The following is a 22962-nucleotide window of genomic DNA, read 5'->3' on the forward strand; positions in this document are numbered from 1 at the left end:
ATATAGTTAATTAGTCAAACGCGATATTTTATTTAATTTTTTATTTTATAATTATAATTAAAATTATTTATTTGCAAAGATTAAAACAATCTCAAATACATTCATCATATTTTCTTGCAACGAAGTATATAATAATGATGGTAATAAATTAATGAAGTTAAGAGTTGAGTTAATTCAAGGGGGGGGGAGGGGGGGAGCAAAATAAATTCCTATTGTCAAATTAATTGTTGGAATGGCGGGAAGATTTGGCCGGTGTCCCGTGTGCAATTGGCAAGAAATTGAAATTATATCGACGCATTAATACGCCAGCTGCAATTTGGCACGTGGCGAAGAATGCACCGCAACGTTTATGACATCCATTTCGGCGTCGCTCGCTATGCACCTATCCTTAATCGTGGTACGATATCAATTCGCATTTCTGTCAATACATCCCATCCATTCCATTGTAGTGGAGATATTTCTTAAATTTTGAAAATGCACCCACTTGCAAGAGCAAACCCCCTCCTCCCCTCTGATCCCGATGGCGTCGAAACGTCGTGTTGTCAGCTCGTGAAATGGAATAATACAAGGTATATATATATATGTATATTTCGAAATGCACGCGCTTCTCTTGTGGGGGAGGAATTATTTTTTTCTTTTCGATATTGCGAAAATATTTTCAAAATTATCGATGATAATTTTTACGTTTCGTTGCACATTCTTTTTCTCGACATTTTCCTATTATTATTAAGAATAAGAATGTTACGTGGAATGATGTTATTGAAATTTCGTTCAACGAAATTTCGTTCTTTTCGTTGTTTCATCTTTTTGATATTAAACAGATTTTAATTACTTGGTTTTTTTTTTTTTTATTAGGTAAGCATACATTCTCGATATTTTTAATAATAAATTTTTTTAAATTAAAATATATTTTATCACGGATTTTTTTCCCAGTATTTGAAGATTAAAATAGAAGGGTGATATTTATCAAGTGCTTTTTTGCTTCCAGTAATAACTGAACGTAATAAGAACTTCGTAATTAATCACCGGAGCAAGGAACTGCGACTGACACACATAATTTGAGGTCAACGTAACCGGTTATATACCCATCCTCAATTTTCGCGAAATTGATTAGATAGGATTTTCACCTCGTCTACATCGGAACTTAATAATGGACAGTTTGTTGCCTCGAAAAATTTTTATATAAAGTCACGGTAAAAAGGGCAAGGTGTAATTAAATAATTTATAAATATGTAATTTACATATTTATAATTTTTATAGTTTCATTATTATTTTTTTTTAATTATCTTCCGCCAGTAATTATTACATTATACAAAGAATTAATATTTTCTTTGATGATTTTTTTTTTTTTTAGAAATTTCGAATCGAAGTTTTGATGGCCTGACCATCTATTGACCATCTATTCTACTTAAACAAGCGAAGGAAAATTTATTGCGATACGTAAAAATTATTACATTTTTCCACCCACAATTTTGGCAAAGACAGCTTCGTTGTCCCATCTATTTTTTGTCTCGAAAAACGAGTCAAGGTCACGAAAAATTTGACTCCATCGTACGTTACGGGTTAAACGTGGAAAAAAAAAGAATTTGGCAAATGAAAGCTGTTTGGATTCGATCCAGAATCTCGAATGTATTTCATCGAGATAAATGTTTTCTCTCTACTTCCTACAACATTGTTTCTGTGAAATGTATTATATATATTCTCGTTCATAAGCAAAGTGTAATATTCATCGTATTTCGTAGCGTTGAAAATTTCATGAATGTATAATCACGTTGCAACAACAAATTCTTGTTGTTGGAATTGTGTTTGCATCGTGAACGTGTGTACAGATGATGCGCATATTTTACATTTCTACAGAAATATGCAACGGAAACTTGGATCTAAAATTTCGATCACGTTATTTTATTACAATTTTTACAACAATTTTTATGATCTCTTCTTTTTTTTTTTTTTTTTTTTTTCGTATTTGCCTCTCTCAGAGATCGAGAATCAAAAATTAAAATTTTGCTAGAGCCAGATTCTTTTTTCTAATTTTGAACAATGCTATAAGCTTTAATATTTTCTTTAAACACTTCCTATATCGAGAAGATTTTTTTGTATCGCTCTTCTTCCTTATTTGCGTGTAAAATATAATCAACAAATCTTCGATTTGCCAATATAATTCAATTTCATGCAGTTTTTCAATCTATTCCAATTTTATTCAAAGTTCGATACAATTATTTTAGATTTAATTCGTGTTCCAATCGCTTACCTGAGAATTGGAGTAAGACTGGGACTCGCTGCAATCGAGGACACCGTCTTTGACCACGTAATGTATCAAGTCCATGGCCCTTCGCATCTGGCAGAAAACGGTGTCTCTGTTCTCCCTGGCAGACGGACACTCGGGATGCCTAAGGCAGGTTTTGCTGGACGTGAGCAGCATCATGGTACTCCTCTCCAAAACTTGGCGAGCCGCTGCCATCTGCGCCCTTCGCCTCTCGTCTTTCAAGTCATTCTGAAATTTCCAAACGTTCCCTCCATTCATTCCTGACCCACGTGTTGCTACTCGCCCCTTGCATTCGCGACAACGTGATTTGAAATCGAACCGAGATCAATCATTATAATAGATCGATTTATTATTAATTGTCGTTAACAATTTTCTAACTGATGATTCGTTTATAAATGTGTTATTAATCGATTTGAAAAATTTTTCAGAATTTGCGAAAGCCTATGAGAAAACGAAGAAAATGAAGAGAGGAGGAGAAAGATAACACCAAGTTCATCCACGATCATCAAAATAAAGAATAAAGATTCGTCCTCGTTAAATTTAAGTTTCAATTGGAATCACAATTATTCCATTACATTTCTACTTTTAAAGTGTCCGGTATTTGAATAGTATCGGGCAATTCTTGTTTTAGCACAGAGTTTTAAATTTTATCTCGATCAATATTAAATTTCTATCCTCTTTTTAATCGCGTCTCCTTCCAGTTCACGAAGCAAGCATTGATTTATCTCTATTTAGATCGTTCTATTAGCAATGGGATAACGGCTAGCAATAGGGACGTTGAAAGCCGTGCAAAATAGAATGATGTAACGTATGAAGTCAGAATACTAATTACAAACCTGTCAAGAGCCATGATTCACGTTAAATGAGTCGAATAAGGATTAATGTAGAAATGCTTGAATCAATCTCTGTCTCGTGCTCGATTGTGTTTCATTTCATCACGACTAGACTAATATAAACGCATCATTAATATCATTCTCGAGATCGATGCGTGTAGCTCAAAATAGCTGTGAATACGAAAAAAAAAAAAAAAAAAAAAAAAAAAAGAATCCATTCTAATATTTTAAATATAATAAACACAAAGTATTCAACAATGTTCAAAATAATCACTTTCATTTGCGAGCATTTCATTCGAATGAATGTTTTAACGCGTAATTAAACTTTTTAAATGAGATTAAAATCCTTTTAACACTCGAGAGATGATTCTCAAAACTGCGACAAATACCTTAATTAATACTTGATTTCTTCTGAATAATGAATAAATTCGCAAATGGACACATATGAAATATTAAAATATAAAAAGCTTGAGTCGAAACGAAACGAAACGAACGAAAGAAAATTGGGAAACGGAACCACTTACTTGGCGATCACCCGTCAAATGCGCCAATTCCACCATTTCCGCCCCGAACTGGCTGAAAGCCTTGACGAATTCGGTGAAGTTGGAAACGCTTTCGAGGCGGCCGAGGCTGCGGGCAACCTTCTTCTTGGCGAGGAGAAGCTGCTTCACCACAACGATGTCGGCCAGAAGGAGGACCTTGGTCACGGAGCCCAGAAGGCATCTCGCAGCCCTCACGACGGAGCCTCGGTCAGCTAGGCTGTCCTCCGTCGCGCACTCGCATAATTTTTCGATCGCCGAGCCTGCAACAACGTTATTTTCCATCGTTCAACCATCTCCTCCTCCTTCTTCGCTCTCCGTCCTACGAAACGAGCGTGCAGAAGCTCGATTAGCCACGATAATTTCAATTTTGTGGGAAATTTTCAAATTCACAACATTATTTTCCATCGTCCATCGTTCAACCATCTCCTCCTCTTTCTTTGCTCTCCATGACACGAAACGAGCGTGCAGTAGCTCGTTGGACGATAATTTCAATTTTGTGGGAAATTTTCAAATTTATTTCGTGGATGGAAAGGTGTGGCGGGGTATAAAGGTAAAAGGATTAACACCTGCACGCCCTCCGGATATTATATGCGAGGACTGGTTGTATGCAAATCAACGTCTAGTGCACACGCACACGTTACGACGATCCCTTTGGCTGTCTCTGCATTCCGCATCTCGCCCGCCAATATCATCGAATTTCCTTTCATCCCACGCAATGAATATTTATCATCTTGTGGAACGCGTTCAACGTGTAACGCGAAGAATATTGATTACATTTTTCTTGCCCCCGCTTTTCACTTTTAAACATCAGCATCGTCGCTTCTCTGATTAAAAATTGAATCGAATTCTTTAATTCTTTGAATCCTTTTCTTTCTCTTATTCCGTTCACTTCGTCCCGTTTATGTATATAATATATTGAATTTAATATATAAATTGTTGGATCGTCGATGCGATCGAGTGGATTTCTCGAAACGAAATTTCTTTGGAATTTCGAAATTTATATCGTTCGTTTTGATTCGAATAAAAATGATAATTTTTAAAACGCGTGTTTTATAAAACTATTTTATAAACACGCGTGAAAGGATAAAAACGGCGCACGTTGATTTTTCCTTTTTTTCTCGAAACTTAATAAACTCGGATAACGGTTGATAAATATTGCACGAGAGAGAGTCTGGTGTAGCAAAATGCATATAACGATATATTGATACACGTTTTCGAGCTGCACATACGTGTATCTAGATGGATATTTTAACTTTTATTTTTTAGCATTCCATAATATGTACGGGATAGAGTAAAGTGGATACACAGGTGTTCCACCATAATGGCATGTCTGTTCCATGCTTATAAACAGTTTTCCGTTACAGCTACGTCTGTGCAACACTCCTTTCTTCCTTATTATTCCTTTTTGTTAATTTGTTTCTGTTACGATTTATCAAATGAGATTTCTTTGGAACAAAAGTTTTCTTCGAAACTTTGCAGATTATCCTTCGGTTCTTTTAATATTCTTCATCAATCAGATCTTTTTTAAATTGAAAGAAAATCGATACCCGCCAAGTCATCCCTCCTTAATTCTTTATCGAATTTTTACAGTTACAAAATACTGATCAGATCGAAGATATATTTTTCCATAACTTTTATTTCTTTGTAAATAAAATATCAAGGGACGCAATAATTTTTTAATAACGTTTGCATCATAGCGTTTGCCTTTCGCATTTGAACTTTATTTTTTTTCTACACTGAAATAAAAATTATCAGAAACAATTTTGCATCAGTAAATTATAATTTAGAAAATTCAATTCATTGCTGCGACATACTTCGAATTCTCAAAATTTCTCTATCAAAAATTTGTATCAGATATTTCTGCTGATGTTTCCAAATTGTTGCAAGAATCGATAAAATTTATTATACACGTTAATTCTCGAATATATAAAAATCGAAAGTCCAATTCGCTTTAATCGAAATCTAGCGAACGTGTTTCTCTCGTGTAACCTTTGAACCTGCGCATTCATGAATATACAAATGGATCAATCGCACAATTTCACCGGCTATTTATAAAATTTATAACGTCTTTTCAATCATCCGTCAAACACGTTTTCTTTTACGTTTGTCATACAATTTTTCCCCTCGCGAGATTTTCTTTTTAATTAATCGTAATTTTTCTTTTTCTCCTTTCTGAAGCAAAGGTTTTGGGAAAATTTTCTATTTCGAGATTCAAGCTTGTATTGTTAGTTTTTTTTTTTTTTTTTTTTTTTTATATTCAACGAATTCGGATTGGTTACATCCAAGTTTTGGCTGTAAATAAAATTCGTTCCCATAGGACAACAGAATGCCGTAAATCCTTTGATTTTTATCTTCGATGTAACCTCGATTTAGAAAGACGAGGAATTTCTAGATCCAAAATTTATGTCTTTTCGCGCGAATTCTTTTATTTTCGAATTTTTATAGATATAGATTTTATTTCAAGGTATAAAGCATAGAATTCGAAAGAGAAAAGATTCACATTGTTCTTCATTTCAGGGGGTTATACATTGCATGTATATTTGTAATCACAGTTTATAACTTTTCATATTTGTTTAATTTTAAAAATCTCGAACGAAAGTTTGAAACGTCATTATTATATTTCAGAGTATCAACGCGTATAAATATACATTTATAATACTTCCTCATGAATATTCTCTCTGATGGTTACACGAATTATACTCTAAATCATAAACTCTCTAAAACTTCTTCTACCAACTTGTTCCACTTTTGCATAAATTCGTCGAACAATTTTTCGTTCCACTTTATTATTCAACCAATTCTCTCAATCAGCATATTTCTTTTTGTGAGTAAAATCTCTTGTCGAGTTCGAAAGACTAATTCGCGGGGAAAAAGAAATTTGTATTAACAATCAAATTGGAAGAATTTCAACACTTTTACTTTAAAACGTGGGGAAAAAGAAATTTGTATTAACAATCAAATTGGAAGAATTTCAACACTTTTACTTTAAAACGTGGGGAAAAAGAAATTTGTATTAACAATCAAATTGGAAGAATTTCAACACTTTTACTTTAAAACGTGGGGAAAAAGAAATTTGTATTAACAATCAAATTGGAAGAATTTCAACACATTTTACTTTAAAACGTTGGAGAAGATTATTTACGAGTTCGTCTCGGTTCTATTACTTATTGGAAAGTTTCGTCGCTGGCGTTCAAGTTCAGAAGTTGATACTCCCGTAAATTTTCACGCCTAGTCAATGCCGACAAAAATAAAGTTTCAAGATGTGTGCTGGTTCATTGCTGAAGGGAACAGGAAAAGCCATCCACCAAAACTTTTATGGGAGGAAGGGTATAAAATTTATAACAGAATTTGCCCCGCATTACTACGATGCTTACTTATTTTCATTAACACATCCCATGTAATGTAGTTAACCAGCTCGTAATACATTAATTTCGCGGCTCTATCCTTTCTTTGAACAATATATTATCTTGATATTTCATCTTAATTTTCTTATATAACGCGAGTTGATGATATCTTTGTATCATGTTGTCGTTAAAAAACTTTTTCTTCGACTCGAACGAGTCGATTGATACTTTACCTCGATAAAAATTATGATATAAAAACTAGGTGGAAATTTTAGAAATTAAATCCTTCGAATTATTTCTCTACGATTCGATTTTGGACAAATCGAAAACGAAAAATGAGAAGGGAAGGGAGAGATTTTTTCTTATCTGTTTCTACGCGATATCGCATCGATAGCCACGCGTAAAGATCTTTCGGATTATAATAAATGTCGAAGATGTTTAACGAAGCGTAACCAGATAACGTTTTTGTATTCAACTATTTTACCCAACACTCCACGCAAGCAGCAAACGAAGTAGAAAGACTAGATAAGATCCTGGATGCAATTAAATTATCCTCGTTTAACCTCTTCTTTGCATCGATCGTGTACAGAAATCGATTTAATAATTTTGAAAAATTTTCTTTATGCTTTTAAAATTTCTGTAATAATCCTTCGTTCAATTGTTGACAGAATTTTGATATATTCCTGGAACTTTGATAGATCGACATCTAAAGAGACCGAGTAACGACAAATGAAGTGAAACATTCTCTTTCCATCTCTCTTACACTATATTCTTGCCCTATCCTCCGTCTCGCTTCATCCAATGCAAACTCAAATAAATAAGAAGTAATTTTTACATTTCTTACATTTGTTCTCGTCTCTAGAATCATATCGATTCTGAAAAAAAAAAACGTGTCCAGAGAATGTATCTACACTATTCTACATAGTTTCACTGGAATAGTAGAGTAACCTAGTAGAGGAGGTTCGGTGTAATGTGATCAGTTCAGCTGCCTTGATAGAGAAACCTTACGATGCTTTATGCAGATCGAGAATCAAGTACGCCATGCAATCCCCCTTGACCCAATTTAACAATCGCACAAGTGCATTGCATTGCATCCTGATTCGATAACGTGCGTATTTCTCTCTTTCTTTGAACCGAATTGTTCAACGAAAGCGAAAGCAACGAATCTTTCGAGTTTAAAGAATGTCATCCTGTCATTCTTCGAATATTTCGAAACCTCTTCTCATTTTTATTCTCCCTTTTATTTTCTCGATTAATATCAAGGCCTAATTCGATTCGATACGATTCTATTTTTATAATCGAATCTTGTCCACTTCTCCTGGAAAAGAATACGAACTTCTTTCTTCCCAATTAATTGATTCTTCATACAGCGCAATATTGCACATCATTAATCTCAAATTGATTTCAAGTGTAATTAAAGGAAGTTGCAGTTATCATTATATAACGATTACTCTTTTTCGAAGATATTTGTTCTTTTCACGAGCAAGTAAGTATAATTTCATATAATTGAAGCACGATATTTCGAGCAAAGATTAATTCGAATTGTTTGAATTTTTAAGCGAACTGCTTTCCTCGATTGACACATCGGCGACAATCTCGATCGGCCGATCGGATTAAACCGAGAAGGAATAAAAATGGAAAGAGACAGAGAGAGAGAGAGAGAACCTCTTGGAAACACGGCGGGTAATCGAGGCAGGAGAAGAGCAATCGTATCGAAGCTTAACGATAATCGAAAGCAATCCAAACATTCGTTACGTTGTTTTCCTGCAAGAAAATTGAGCGAAGGAAGGGAGAGGTAACGATGTTTAGTTTAGGAAAGCAGTATTATTTTCACGATTAAATCACATAGTTTAGATGTTTAACTCGAAATTTTTTTCGATTTTCAGAAAGAATCGTATTGAGAATTTAAGCGAGATATAATTTAATTTCAACGTTTCGACGTTTAATTCGATCGATCGAACGAATTCGTTAAAATCACTGATCCGCAAGCCCATTTCACGTGGATCTGATTAAATACCCGATTGGATAAAACCGATAAATTTTGCCGCGACCGTTCCAACCTTTTTTGTAATAACGAATAAATTAGAAATTAGAAAGATACGAATATTCGATCCAAAAGCAATCTTCATTAAAAATATTATTTCAAGAGGATGAAAAATAAGTTTGCTTATACTTCAATAATAAACAATCAGTTATATAAAACGAAAGGAAAAAATTTATACATTTGAACTCCGTTTAACAAAAGCAGAAGCAGGATACTCTGATCCTGTTTTAGAAACAATCCACAGTATTTTTTCACAAATTGGAATTAATTCAAGAGGATGAAAGACAAGCTTGCCTATACTTCGATAATAAACAATCAGTTATGAGATGAAATGGAAAAAGGAAGGAAAAAAATTTGTACACTTGAACTTGAACTCCATTTAACGAAGGCAGAGGCAGGATCCTCTGTTTTAGAAACAATCCACGGTATTTTTTCACAAATTGGAATTAATTCAAGAGGATGAAAGACAAGCTTGCCTATACTTCGATAATAAACAATCAGTTATGAGGTGAAATGGAAAAAGGAAGGAAAAAAATTTGTACACTTGAACTTGAACTCCATTTAACGAAGGCAGAGGCAGGATCCTCTGTTTTAGAAACAATCCACAGTATTTTTTCACAAATTGGAATTAATTCAAGAGGATGAAAGACAAGCTTGCCTATACTTCGATAATAAACAATCAGTTATGAGGTGAAATGGAAAAAGGAAGGAAAAAAATTTGTACACTTGAACTTGAACTCCATTTAACGAAGGCAGAGGCAGGATCCTCTGTTTTAGAAACAATCCACAGTATTTTTTCACAAATTGGAATTAATTCAAGAGGATGAAAGACAAGCTTGCCTATACTTCGATAATAAACAATCAGTTATGAGGTGAAATGGAAAAAGGAAGGAAAAAAATTTGTACACTTGAACTTGAACTCCATTTAACGAAGGCAGAGGCAGGATCCTCTGTTTTAGAAACAATCCACAGTTCGATCACAGTATTTTTTCACAAATTGGAAATAATTCGTGGCTATTTGTATATATACATACATTGGACGGAATTGGATCATCCTCCCTATACAGTTTCTCATGTAAATTCGAGAGGCAGAGGATTACAGATATCGCCGCACCGCAATATAGGCGCATTGCGTATAACCCAGTTCACCGATTGGTAGTTTGGCACCATTGATCCTTTGTCGTGACAGTGGACGTAGATAAATCAACGAATCTATCCATGGTCCATTTCTAAGGATCTAGAAACGATAATAAATCAAGCACAGGTGGTGAAAATTCGTGGATCTAATCGAATGAATCGATATCGATCGTTGAAGTCAAGCAACCATATTTCAATTAATAAAATTGTTGCGACCAAAATCTTGAGAAGATCGCGTTATAAATTATTCTTTTGCCAAAAATTTGGATGTAAAAATTCGACATATCATTTCTTCTTCGTGTAGACCCATCGATTCCACCTTCGACCATGCATTAAACGCATGATTTCGATGCTAAATTTGAATTAAATATGGGAAAACTTTTCTTACAAGATCATCAAAAAAAAATATAACATATATACTGCATAATAGAAGGACGGTTGAAATTTGAATAATCGAAGAAATTCCTTGAAAATGGAGGACATCGTTCAACAAATTTATTCCTTCGATTCGTGGCGCTTCGATCGAAATTTCACGATAAATTTTTTGCGGCCACGAGCGCGTAATCATGCATAAATTGATCGTCGACGCAACGTTTGTCCGCGATCCGTTTCACCGAATTATCAAACGGCGTGTCGTAAAGTTGGAAAATTCACGAAATTCTCAGCCGCGCGTGAAAAACGAATCCTTCGAGAGAGGATTGTCAACGGTGCATAGACGTATCGACGTGAAATATGCCAACGACGTTCCTTCCGCCAATTCTGATTAATCCTTGGGGACTGTGCGTCACGCGTGTCGCAATATGAAACGAGCTGCCAATAGAGCAACGTGGCGGACACAGATATCAAACGATTCAAGTTCGACGAGATCCGTCTTCCGTGTAAGATGAACGCGCGTGAGAGTCTTTAGATCTCTCTTTTTTTTTCTTTCTTCGAATCTGATTTTAATGAAATGATTTATCGTCGAGTGTATTAATTATCGTTCGTGCGCTTCAATTTCAATTGGAAATAGTATGAGCATTTGAGTTTCGAACGTTTTAAAGTTTTAAGCTCTCCAAAATAAAAAAAAAGAAAAGGATTGATGTCAGCTTATCAAAGAAGACGATTACAGAAGAATTAAAAATTCTTTTGAAAATACACGAGTTATTATAAGATGCACGAATGCTTTTTTGGTAACCGACTGTAGTACTGTAGTATCTAGAGGAAACGAAGATTATGTGTACAATAATGTTTCGATGAAAAACGAAAATGGTGAGAAATTGTACGAATGCAGTATATAATAACAGATACGCGAAACGGAAAACAATGCGCTCGGCCTGGTTCTTCGTCTTTAGAAAATGCTTGTTGGAGGTTAATAAATGTTTTGCACGTTGGCTTGACCCGATCTTAAAAGGTAGCCCGGGTAAAAATAGCATAGAGTGCCGTCTATCGTAAGGGTACACTGTCTGTGGAAGAAGTTACCGTTTCTTGTTGATCGATGCGGTTATTAGTGGACGACGACGGAGAAAGGCAAAAGAAGAAAAAAAAAAAAGAAAAAAAGAAATTGGAGCTTCCAAATACGTGTCACGATTTTTGATTCTTCTTTGACGAACTAAACCAGAAGAATTAACTAAAGGAAAAAATTTAAGGCGAAAATTTAATTCGTAAAAAAGTTGCTAAAGTTTGTTAAACGCTTTGTTAAGTGTTTAAATGTGAATGAACGATTTCAAGAAGAATCGATATATAATTGGAAATTTTGAATTATTAATAATTCGTTCTTGATAATCATTTTTTTTTTTGTGACGATTGAAAATCTCTTTTATTCAAATCTCCTCGATGCATTTTTGAATTTATAATTACAATAATTCGTAGACTTTCCGAAAGAAAGAAACGTGATTTAAATTTCCTCTTTGTGAATTATTTTACTTAATTCACTTTGTGTATTTTACATAAAATTATTTGTTCGTATAAAAATCTGCGATCTAATGATTATCAGATTAAGATTATAATTAAGAGGGGGGGGGGGAATTGATCGAATGAATTTGAATAAATGATACAAATATAAGATGGTATTATAAGATGGCTTGATTCCGAAACTTATGCATATTGCTCACAACGATATATCGCTTGGCATTCCGCCACTTTCTCGACCCGTGTTGCTCTGCCTTACTTCCCTTCCACCCTTTTTCCGGGGCTCATCTTTGTCCGCAAAGCACTCCAAGACTACGAAACATTTGAAACCGCTCTGTTTCATGGAAGCAAAGACTTGCAATTGGAGGTTAAACTGCCTTCACGCTCGCTTATATGCTCGTTCTTCTTCCACCTTACAATTCAATTTCAGACGGTTCGACAAAGAAACTCCCTTCTCTCTTCCTCCTTTTTTCTCTCCTTTTTTTTTTTTTTTTTTTTTACGTAGAAAATTAAAACGGAGAAAATCTCGATCGATGATTTTTAACGGAGAATTTTTCGTGACGAATTATTCTTTTGAACTTTCGAAGTAAATCTGTTTCTCGATGTTCAGTTTCATTAAAAATTGTTCAGTGATCGCACTGTAAATATAAATATACAGCTTAATATCAAATGGAATCGAGAGGGATTAATCTCGAAATACGGATACGAATCGAATAGTTTTCCACACCTTGGAAGTGATTCCAATTATTAACTGCTCGATCCTGTATTTTGTTCGACGCCAGATTGGGACCGTTGCATTTTCATGAGGTAGGGTACTCGTTAAATTCGCGAAATATTAATCGATTCGAAGGAAGAAAAACAAGAAATAAAGAGATTTTATGGAAATGGTTCTCGATTTGAATGGAACGAGCCGTTTAAATCTTCTCGTTCCGTCGTCTTCAAACATTTCTCCTTGTTTTTCCACTCTCTCTCTCTCTCTCTTTCTCACCCTTTGTCCTCTTAACTAACATCGTCCAAACCTCTTGACTTTCGACCTCGTACTACATTTTCCCGTGTTACTCTCGTTTACTCGATACTATCATTGTTCATTGTTCCACGCCAGATCTGAATTTCACACAGATTTCGAAATGTTAGAGAGTGGAACGGCAACACGCAAATATTTGTTCGGTTCAAGTTTTCAAGAAGTGATTCGCTATTTTTTTTCTTTTTTTTTGGGAGAAAAATTCGAAGACGATTGAATCCCTATCTGAAATCAATCGAGATTCAATGTTCAAACGATATATTGTGCGTGTATAAATTGCAGAATTCCATTACAAAATTACGATGATATGCACGTAGAAGTTCGCCAGAGATCGGCGCTTAATAAAAAATTTCATCGAAAATTTTCTTCACAATATTTGATCGATATTTTTCTAAAAATCTCTCATCTTCCTCTCCATCGCGGCCAAACTTTACTACTCTTATTTAATTTCGTAAAAACTGACGAGCCACGCGCGTTACTAAAAACCGTATTGAGCATAGAAGGGAGGCAGAGGACGTTACTCGAGATTTTATCCACGAAATTATTTCGTTATCCCAATTCAGGATATCTGGGACAACGCGAGGAAATTTAGTTGGCCCCGTACAAAACTTGTTCCTCTCCCGTTGCAGCCTTGTCGGCCGTGAGTACAGCGCGTGTGTGTATGTGTGTGTGTCGGGGAGGGCGTGAAGTCGAATTCATCGTGGAATTTTCGAGTCTGTGTATCGTAAATTATCGTCCGGCGGAGGGGGAGCAATCGTTCTTGCGGACGAAATCGCCGCAATTTCCTGCGTCCAGACTCCCCGTCGCTCCTATTACCAGTCCCCAATTAGCAATTAATCATGGCCTGATTGCCATTGCGCCCTTTATCAAACGCGTATTCCTCTCTAACGATCGATCTTTATCGCGAATTTTATTTCAATCAAATTATTCGCGAAGATGATCCTTTTCTTTCTTTCTTTCTTTTTTTTTTTTTTTTAAAGCGGTTTGCTTTCTCATCAATTTTCCTCGTGGTCGAAACGAAATTTAATCTGTTTCCCCCGAGCAGGAAAGAAAACTCGATTCGCTTCGTTTCCGCTGACGTTCCTTTATATTTTCGTTGCGAAATGTATGTATTCTTTCGAGCGAAGAAAATTTATTAACTCAAAAGGAGGAGGGAGAGAAGTTATTAATTGATAATTGACGATAATCGAATGTGAGTAAGTTAGTTTAAAATTTGTCGATCGTGAAAAGTTGGAAGCGTGAAAATTTTATTCCTTATATTTTCGCATACAAAATTTGTCATTTAAACGAGGCTAGGTGGAAGGTATTGAGAATAATCATCAGGCCGTATATTGCTATGAATATCGCTGAATAAGAAAATTCGAAAATTTTCTAATTACAAGAAACGATTTGCAATAATCGAGACAAAAAAATCATTTAAATCCGGGAGAATAATTACTTTTACTCTTACTTGCTGTCAACAATATGATTTTCGGTTAATTCGTTCGGCGAGAAAATACATAATACGAAATGCATTCGCGGTCGAGTTACTAATAAAATTATTCAATTTGGCATACGTTGAATAACGCCATGTCATCGAGTTTGTCGAATATTCCCGAACGTAAACTCGACAGTTTATTATTTTATCAAGAGTGGAGTTGATGCGCTTCATTCGCGTATTGGCTTGGATAAATTCGATTAAACGGCGAATATTCGAAACGTGATCGATAAGTAATTCTCTATAAAATGGTCTTTCTTTCTTTCTTTCTTTCTTTTTTCCAATTTAATAAAAACGAATCGTATCTTAATCTTCGATCGAACCGTTTATAATTGTATCTGTTTTATTTTGTTGTGCACATATATAAGAAGATACGTTTAATCGGATCGAGCTAAATTGAGTCGAGTGGTCGGATAATGACTCGAAGATTTATTCGAAAACGTTGCGTGTCACGTCGTACCGAATTAGCCCTTCAAGATATCATTTAGAAAACTAGAATTAACTCGGAATAGAGTTAATAGAGTGTGATAGGTATCGTTCCGATACTAGCAGCATTATTCTTATGGCGTTTTTCAACATTTGAACAATTTCGAAATAAATGCTTGTTTAATTTCTCCCATCCTCGAATCGGTTTACTTTAAATCTCGAGTATTTTATTATATCTGGTAATAAATATGTTTCTTTTTTTTATTTTTTATTTTTATTTTTTATTTACGAGACAAATACTTGTGCCAATAATTACGTAATAATAATATTTAATGATTAATCGATATACCAACGCAGAAGAGAAACAATGGAATGAGTATTGTATACGTAATTGAACTTCAAATAAAGATAAGCAATAATATTATAAATGATAATATCGGTTGGGAAAGCATGGAAGTGAAGCTCACGATGAATCGTGTAATGGCGTAATAACGTAATAAGAACGAGTAAAAATATAGGTCAGAGTAAAGTGAGTTGTTTGTTTCGAGTACTCTCTTCGAGGGTACTTTGCAAGCAAAACTTTTGGATTCTGAAAAATGTGGAGGGGAAAAAAAAGAAAGAAAAAAAAAAAAAAAAAAATCAGCAAATATTTGGGATAATCTTAATCTATGTAATAAGATGATTTTAAGAATATTTTCTCTTTGAGTTATTAATTAACTTTGTTTAGATTAGTATACTTTGCACCAATGTTTCTTTGCAATGCTTTGAAAGTTGATCTTCACGTTATGTATATATAATCATCAAACTTTATTTATTTGCATTAATTCGACGTTAAACAATTTATTTGGAGTAATTTTCAATTCTTAAATAATAAATTTAGAAAAACTAGAATGTAGACAGGTTTTTCCAAATTTAAACTTATTTTTTACAGATATAGATATTTATTTCATCATTACAACTTTGATAGACTTTTTTCTTTTTTTAAAATTCTTTAAAATTAGTAGATTCTAAATTTTCGACCGATAATAATACCAGCAAAAAATACATTTTCATTAGTAAGTTAAAATGACACAAAATTTCTCTCTCGAGTAAAATTAATTCACGAGAAAACCTAGAGAAAAGAATTTTAATTAAAAAAAAAAAAAAAAAAAAAATAATAATTAAAATAGATATTCTTCTACGAGAAATTATTACATCGTAATGTATACATATATAATTTACCGACCAACACTTTTAAATGTTTTCAGACAACTTCGCACGCCAACTTTCTCGAAAATATATAAGAGTCGTGCGTTTCTTAAGAATCCTCTTTCCCTTTAATTAATCGCGAAAAAAGGGAGAAAAACGATTAGCCAGAAATGGAATATTTTTCGGTTGTTTTTCATCCGAGGAAGACATTGCTCAAGGCTCCACTTGAGACAGCGAAAAATCTTTCAAGGACCAAGTTGGAATATGGGTCATCGCGTACCACCGGCCATTTTGAGATATATATATATTTTTTTTTTCTAGGGTTGACACACAACGTAGAAGAAACGAAAGAAAGCGCGAGAAATATACGACACATCACGTGGATTATTCAAAATGAAACGAAATTTATTCGAAACGAAACAAAGGACACGATCACGCGAGTTTATTCGAGTTTTTTTCTTTTTTTTTTTTTTTTTTCGATGTTACCACCGGAGAACATTCAACGTGGCAAATGTTCTCTCTCCACGTGAAACACATCCGTATTTGAATTTAACATCGTGTCGCTCGGTACTTCGAACCGGGAATTTTTTAAATCCCCAGAAATATTCTTCTCCCCCCCCCCTCCCTGGTGAAAATCCTGATTTTTTTTTCCCTCCAGCCGCGGAGATTTTGATTAAACAATTCATTTGTTCGCGATGGAAATTGTCGATCAAATGGAATTGGAATCGTTTTTCGGCTTATACGGTGTTTCTTTCGCTGATTTTCTTGTTAATTCGATCGTTAGTTGTAAAAAAAAAAAAAAAAAAAAAAAAAAAAACAGATAAATCTGGTTCAAACAAGACTCTGGTATAATTTTCAAACAATTTTATTTGCTATTCTTTTTTTTTCCTTCGATCATTGCCGAGCCAAAAATAATTAGATAAACAGTTCATTTTTCAAAATCCAATATTTAAAGAAATTTTACACGTGGACGTTAAAAATGGACGCATAATATTCAAACTCTGATTCGATAAAATTTCTTTTCCGGATTTTTGTTCCTCTTGTTTTCAGCCTATCGAAAATGGTTGAATCGAAGAAAATTAAGCGCGTTATACGCAGCCAAACAACTGCAAACAATTCCAATTTCCAAAATTGAACTTCAATAACAGCAATAATATATAATGACTCCATCCTCCTAAAATAATCTCTAAGCCACGTATCTCCGAATCTCCATTTCTCCGAAAATTTTACACACAATTACAACGCCGTCAAACAATCGCAAACAGTTCGAATTTCAAAATTGGAATTTCGATGTAACGTGATAATTCTGACTCCATCCTCCCAAAATAAAATCCTTTCTTCCCAATCTCACGAATTCTCTCGCCCGAAGGAAAACTTTGCGCGCAATGCGTCATCGAGCGTAGTGCGACGAATTTTATTATTACCATTGATAAAATAGCTGGAGGGAAAATTTTTGGAAAACCCACCGTTTTTGCTCGATCATTGTCATCGTCGTCGGCTCGCGTATATAGAGAGAGCTCGATGAATCAAACCGAGGAGGACAGATACGTTGCGAAGTGCTTTTCAGACGATTGTCTCGCCCTGAAGCGCGTACCACCAACATCCCCTTCAGTTCTCCGCGCGTATTCTTGCCACCCTGCTTCCCGCAAAGTTGCATACGAGAGTTTGCATTTATGTCCTCTCACCGAGCAAGCTTTCAAGCCGGAGGCGTTCTCCTTTTCGTACGTGTTCGTACAGATCTGGTACAGAAATGTTTTTGTTCAGACTACGCGAGAGGATCGGGGAGGAAAGGTCAAGGGTCGACGAATTGAAATTACGACAATTTTTTCTCACGTTTTTAATGTTTTTCTTTATTTTCTTCTTTAAGGTTTTGTTGAAAGTTGTCTTTGAGGAAGATTGCGTTTTGGGCTAACGTTTGATAGAATTAAGTTTGACTTGTGAAAGGATTAAGAAAATTAGAAAAATGTTATCATTGCGTGAAGTATTTCGAAGTTGGAATGTTTGATCTGTGATAGGATCAAGGATTAAAACATGGCAAATATTTATTGTAAATAATATTTGAGTTATGAAAGGATAAATATGTAGAAAGAAGTTATCATTGAAGATAATTGTGCGGAGCATTTTGGAAATATAAAGTTTGGTTCCCTTGATATGAAGGATATCGATAAATTGGATGGTTGATGATGCAATACGAGTGATAATCCTTGTATATAAAATGACAAACGTGGGAGCGACGTAAAGTATTCAAGTCAAGGTTTTGAAAGTTGTTATTGAAGAAGATTGCGTGGAAAGAGCGTTTTGAAGATAAAAGTGTTTGATCTTGAATGAAGAATTAAAATATGGCAAATATTTGTTGCAAAGAAAAATGAAGTTTGGAGTTATGAAATTTGACTTACGAAAAGATTAAAGGAAAATGTAGAAAAAAGTTATCATTGAAGATAATTGTGCGGAGCATTTTGGAATATGAAGTTTGGTTCTCGTGATACGAAGGATATCGATAAGTAACTGGATGACTGATGATGCAATACGAGGATGCATAAAATCTGCAGTCAATATAGCGACAATCTTTGTACCGTTTATAAAGCGGAAAACGTGGCAGTGGCGTAAAGCGCCCTCAAATCTTTTATCTTTATAAAAGATTATAAATCAGTAAAGACTTATTAAATTTTATCTCAAACTAAAGTGAAAAGAAAATTATTTAACGCGTTTAACGAGATTCGATAAAATATTTTTAAAACTTGAAATTACTTTTATTAAAGAAATTATTAAAAAAATTTTCCAAGGGATAATTTTCATAATATAAAGAATACAATAAAGTTTTTTCGAATCGTCATATTTTAATCATCGTCTTCTTGGCGAAGTATTTTTAGAAGGATATTTATAACAGCTTAGAAAACGTCCATAAGAACGCGTTGTTCATCACGTTTCATTCGTTTTATCACGTTGATTTATTTTTTTTTTTTTTTTTTTTTTAGGTTGTATCACTAGTTCGTCGATATCATGTGCAACTTTGTTCAATCGATAAAAAAGTTTCACCGAAAACAAACATTGGACAGAAAGAGAGAGAGAGAGAGAGAGACAGGTATAGAATTTGTGACAGAGAGTGTATGTATAAATTTTACTGAAAAAGTATCAGCTTGAATTATTAAGTTTATATTTAATTGTTAAATTTATAGTTACAATTCACACGCGTTGTTTAGGCGAGCAAGCAAACTTTTAGAGATTGCGAATATTATTATCGTTATGATCTAATGTTCGCAAGTATTAAACTCAAAGTTTTAATGAGAGATGACACAAATGTCTGCTCCCTTTTGCATCCAGTGTAACAAAACGTAGGTTTCAGTTTTACAAAAGTTACGCAATCATTTTCACTCACTGCTCTCTGTTTCCCATTATCGTTTCTCTAATATTTTTTACTCGCACAAATGACTTCAATATTCAAGTTGCAATTTTGAATTGTTGAATGTGTTTGAGAATTTAAAAATAGAAAGGATTTATGTAATTTTTGAGTTACACATTTATAGAATTGAAATTTAAAGAATCACGAGACACGAGAAAAAGACAAGTCCATTTTTGTCTTTGTATCATCCTGGTGTAGATACAAAATGGTACGCTTCGATGTCAAAATCGAAGGGAAAAATTAAAAATTTGATACTTTTTGAAATATATATTAACCGTTTCAATCACATTTCAGTTATGGAGAAATAACTCGACGAATTTAAAACTTTTCTCTCGTGAAATATAAAAAAAAAAAAATCTCTTTTAACAAGATTTTTTTTCCAGATTTTCATCTGAATATGTTCAAACACTGAAAATGGATCGCAATATATCACGTAAAACGTATACTAAATTATATCCTCGTATATCTTATATCACAATAATATATCATTGATGCAAAGTTACAACAGATACAAACTTTAATTTTTCGTGTAAAAAAACGTGACAAAGAATTAAAAATTTTATCATCGAAATCCACTCAGGAAATGGAAAAAACTATGCTGTTAAAGCTTCTTTTTGTTTCATCCCGATATCTCAATTGGTTGCAGAGATACAAGGACTCAAAGTAAGTCCTTACGAGATAAGATAAGTGCAAAAATTATCAATGGACTCGTAACTCAGTGACCTATATATTTTTTGCGACTATGCGTATTATGTTTTTCCAGGAATACTGTCTGTCGCGTGTCCGAAGCTTGGAATGGGTCAGTGAGAGAAGATGCGAGCGAGAGACCCGAGTAAGGGACAAGGATGGAGATAGTAAACGATTAAAAAAATTACACTTCTGTTTAAACGACGATATCTCGGCAACCGGAAGTCGTATCGAAATAAACGAAAAACCGTTTTGAAGAGCAAGGTTCTGCGCTTCTAACGATCGTTCATTGGTTAACCGGAAGTTAATATCTTCGGAGTTATAGCGGTTCAAAATTTTTCTAATTTTAATACGATTTAATAGTGTTTAAGATAAGTGGTTAAAAATTACCCTTCTCTTTACACGACGATATCTCGTCAACCGGAAGTCGTATCGAGATAAACGAAAAACCGTTTTGAAGAGCAAGGTTCTGCGCTTCTAACGATCGTTCACTCGTCGGCCGGAAGTCATTATCTTCGGAGTTATAGCGGTTCAAAGTTTTCTCAATTTTAATAGAGTTTAACGGTAAATAAATAAAAATTACGATGCTCTTTACACGATGATATTTCTGGAACCGAAAGTCGTATTGAAATAAACGAGAGAGCATTTTAAAGGGGACAGTTGCACGCTTTTAATGATCGTTCATTCGTTGGCCGGAAATCATTATTTTTGGAATTAAAGCGGTTCAAAGTTTTCGTAATTTTAATACGCTTTTAATCAAGTTTTGAGATGAATCGTTACGACACAATCGTTCAAGGATATTTTAGTCGATTTGGTTGAAAATTCACAGTTTACAATTGTTGTGTCCAAGTGTTGTCATTAAACGATCGATGTCAACTCGCTCGATCAAAATTACTACGAATTTTCCAAAGAAAAATGTTGCAAAGAATTAATCGAGGAAAAGTGGGCGGTTGACAGACGATTTTGAGAGATTTTCCGCGGATTTTTATCAAAGATTTTATTCCCAGTAGAGCAGAACCGCTATAACTGGTATTGATATCAACTGTCAAGAGAGCAAGGCGAAGTCAAGCACGAGTAAAACTTGTTGGAAGTAACAATGAGTACATTTCTCTGAATGTCACCGTTGGCATGAATACCTGCTGAGAGATATCCTTTCAGCTTTTAGAAGCGACAACTCGTGACAAACGTCTTTATATCTTTCGGGCCGCTTTACAATCTTCGCACGGCTTTTTAGAACATCTCTATTTGCTTAACGATGTTTCTTTCTTCTTTCTTTCTTCCTTCCTTTTTTGTTTTTTTCTTGTTTACGAAGATTCACGAACGACTAGTTATCATTAGTCACTTTTCGTTTTCCAGAATTTTCCTCGACGAGACACATCTTTCGATGCAAATTTTCTCAAAAGAGATATCAAGATTTTTAATTAATGTTGGATACAAGGAAAACATTTGAATAAAAGGATTTATATCTTCAACTATTCGAAAAAAAAAAATACCAATAAGGATCTCTACAGGAAAGGATTTATACAGTGAAACATGGAGATAAATTTTATAACATCCTCACAAAATTCGCCATCGTTTAGAGCTGGAACGGAATCGAATATTCCTAATAAAACATCCGAGAGATAATCGAGGCAATAACGAATCGTTGTTAAATCCCTTTTAAGAACAATTAGTTTGAAATAATTTACAATTGGAACGATTTGTGAACTCACCAGCGTCTCTTGCCCTCTTGCACGCCTGGTACATGTCGTCCCTGATCTCTGGATTTCCATCCGCGATCGTCTCGCCAACGGTGACGAACCTCTCCACAGCCAGATTCACCGCTTGCCCGACTCTGGCAACAGCACGGAGACTTCTGTCCGAACATAGCGGACGTTCTCTGTGCGACACTAACGTGGAAATCTGAAAGAAGGGAGGAGACGAATTGAAAATTGGAAAATCAATTTTCGTGAGACGTTGAATCAGAGGGAGGTGATTTTTTTCTGAGATGAATTTAATATTTCATTTAATACATTTCGTTTGTGATAATTGTTATTCGATATTGAAAAATGTTCTGTTAAAATTGATTTCTTAAATATTTTTATCATTTCAGGTGGACTAGAACGTGCTAAATTTTCAGATACTTTTCTTTGGTATTCGAAGAAAAATGTAAGGCAATTAATTTTAGGAATTAATTATTTCTTGATGTTGCAAAGTGTTTGGTGAAATTGTTCGATCTTGGTTTGAATATTTTAGTAGATGCTAAATTTTAGAAAAATCGCCATTTCTAAATTGTATGATATTGATGAGGATAGATACACGAGAAGAGATAAAATAAAATCGGAACAAGTTATTTTTATTCGATTACCACGACAACAATGCGTGCAAGGTAAAGAGAAATTAATATCGGTCAGTGAAAAAAATTAGAATTAACACGAGTTCTCTCCAAAATTGGAGAAAATAAAAATCGAGCTTAGTCCGAAACTAAGATTATAGAGATTTCAAATACTTCTGGGAATCTAGTTTTTTTTTTTTTTTTTTTTTAATTTCATTATTCCGAGCTCGAGAGAGTTAACCTGTTAACTAGGTCGTTTAACACGTAGAAAATCCTCTTGGCACGAGATTAAAAATTAATTTAGAGGAATTAATATTTGCAATTATCTTCCATATTTTCCGTATATCGTTCCAGAAATCTATTTCATTAATGTTCAAATCAATTGTAAATCGGACA

General features: G+C 34.2%; 1 protein-coding gene across 4 annotated transcripts in view; it reads right to left on the minus strand.

Annotated features, from left to right (window-relative positions):
• Positions 1 to 22962, minus strand: part of alpha-Catr (alpha-catenin related) — an 80760-nt gene that overhangs the window by 21952 nt on the left and 35846 nt on the right. For all 4 annotated transcript variants that reach the window (XR_015292235.1, XM_086908731.1, XM_086908729.1 and 1 more), the window contains 3 exons: positions 21965 to 22154; positions 3624 to 3901; positions 2252 to 2494 (listed from right to left, as the gene is read on the minus strand). Coding sequence is in view for 3 of the 4 variants with exons in the window: in XM_086908731.1 (XP_086764857.1) it covers positions 2252 to 2494; positions 3624 to 3901; positions 21965 to 22154 (711 nt within the window). In the remaining variant the exon portion in view is untranslated. The remainder of the gene's footprint in view (positions 1 to 2251; positions 2495 to 3623; positions 3902 to 21964; positions 22155 to 22962) is intronic.

Source organism: Apis florea, unplaced genomic scaffold (assembly GCF_048593485.1).
Source record: "Apis florea isolate Af1SG1 unplaced genomic scaffold, ASM4859348v1 contig_3081_pilon, whole genome shotgun sequence".
Taxonomy (NCBI): Eukaryota; Metazoa; Arthropoda; class Insecta; order Hymenoptera; family Apidae; genus Apis; species Apis florea.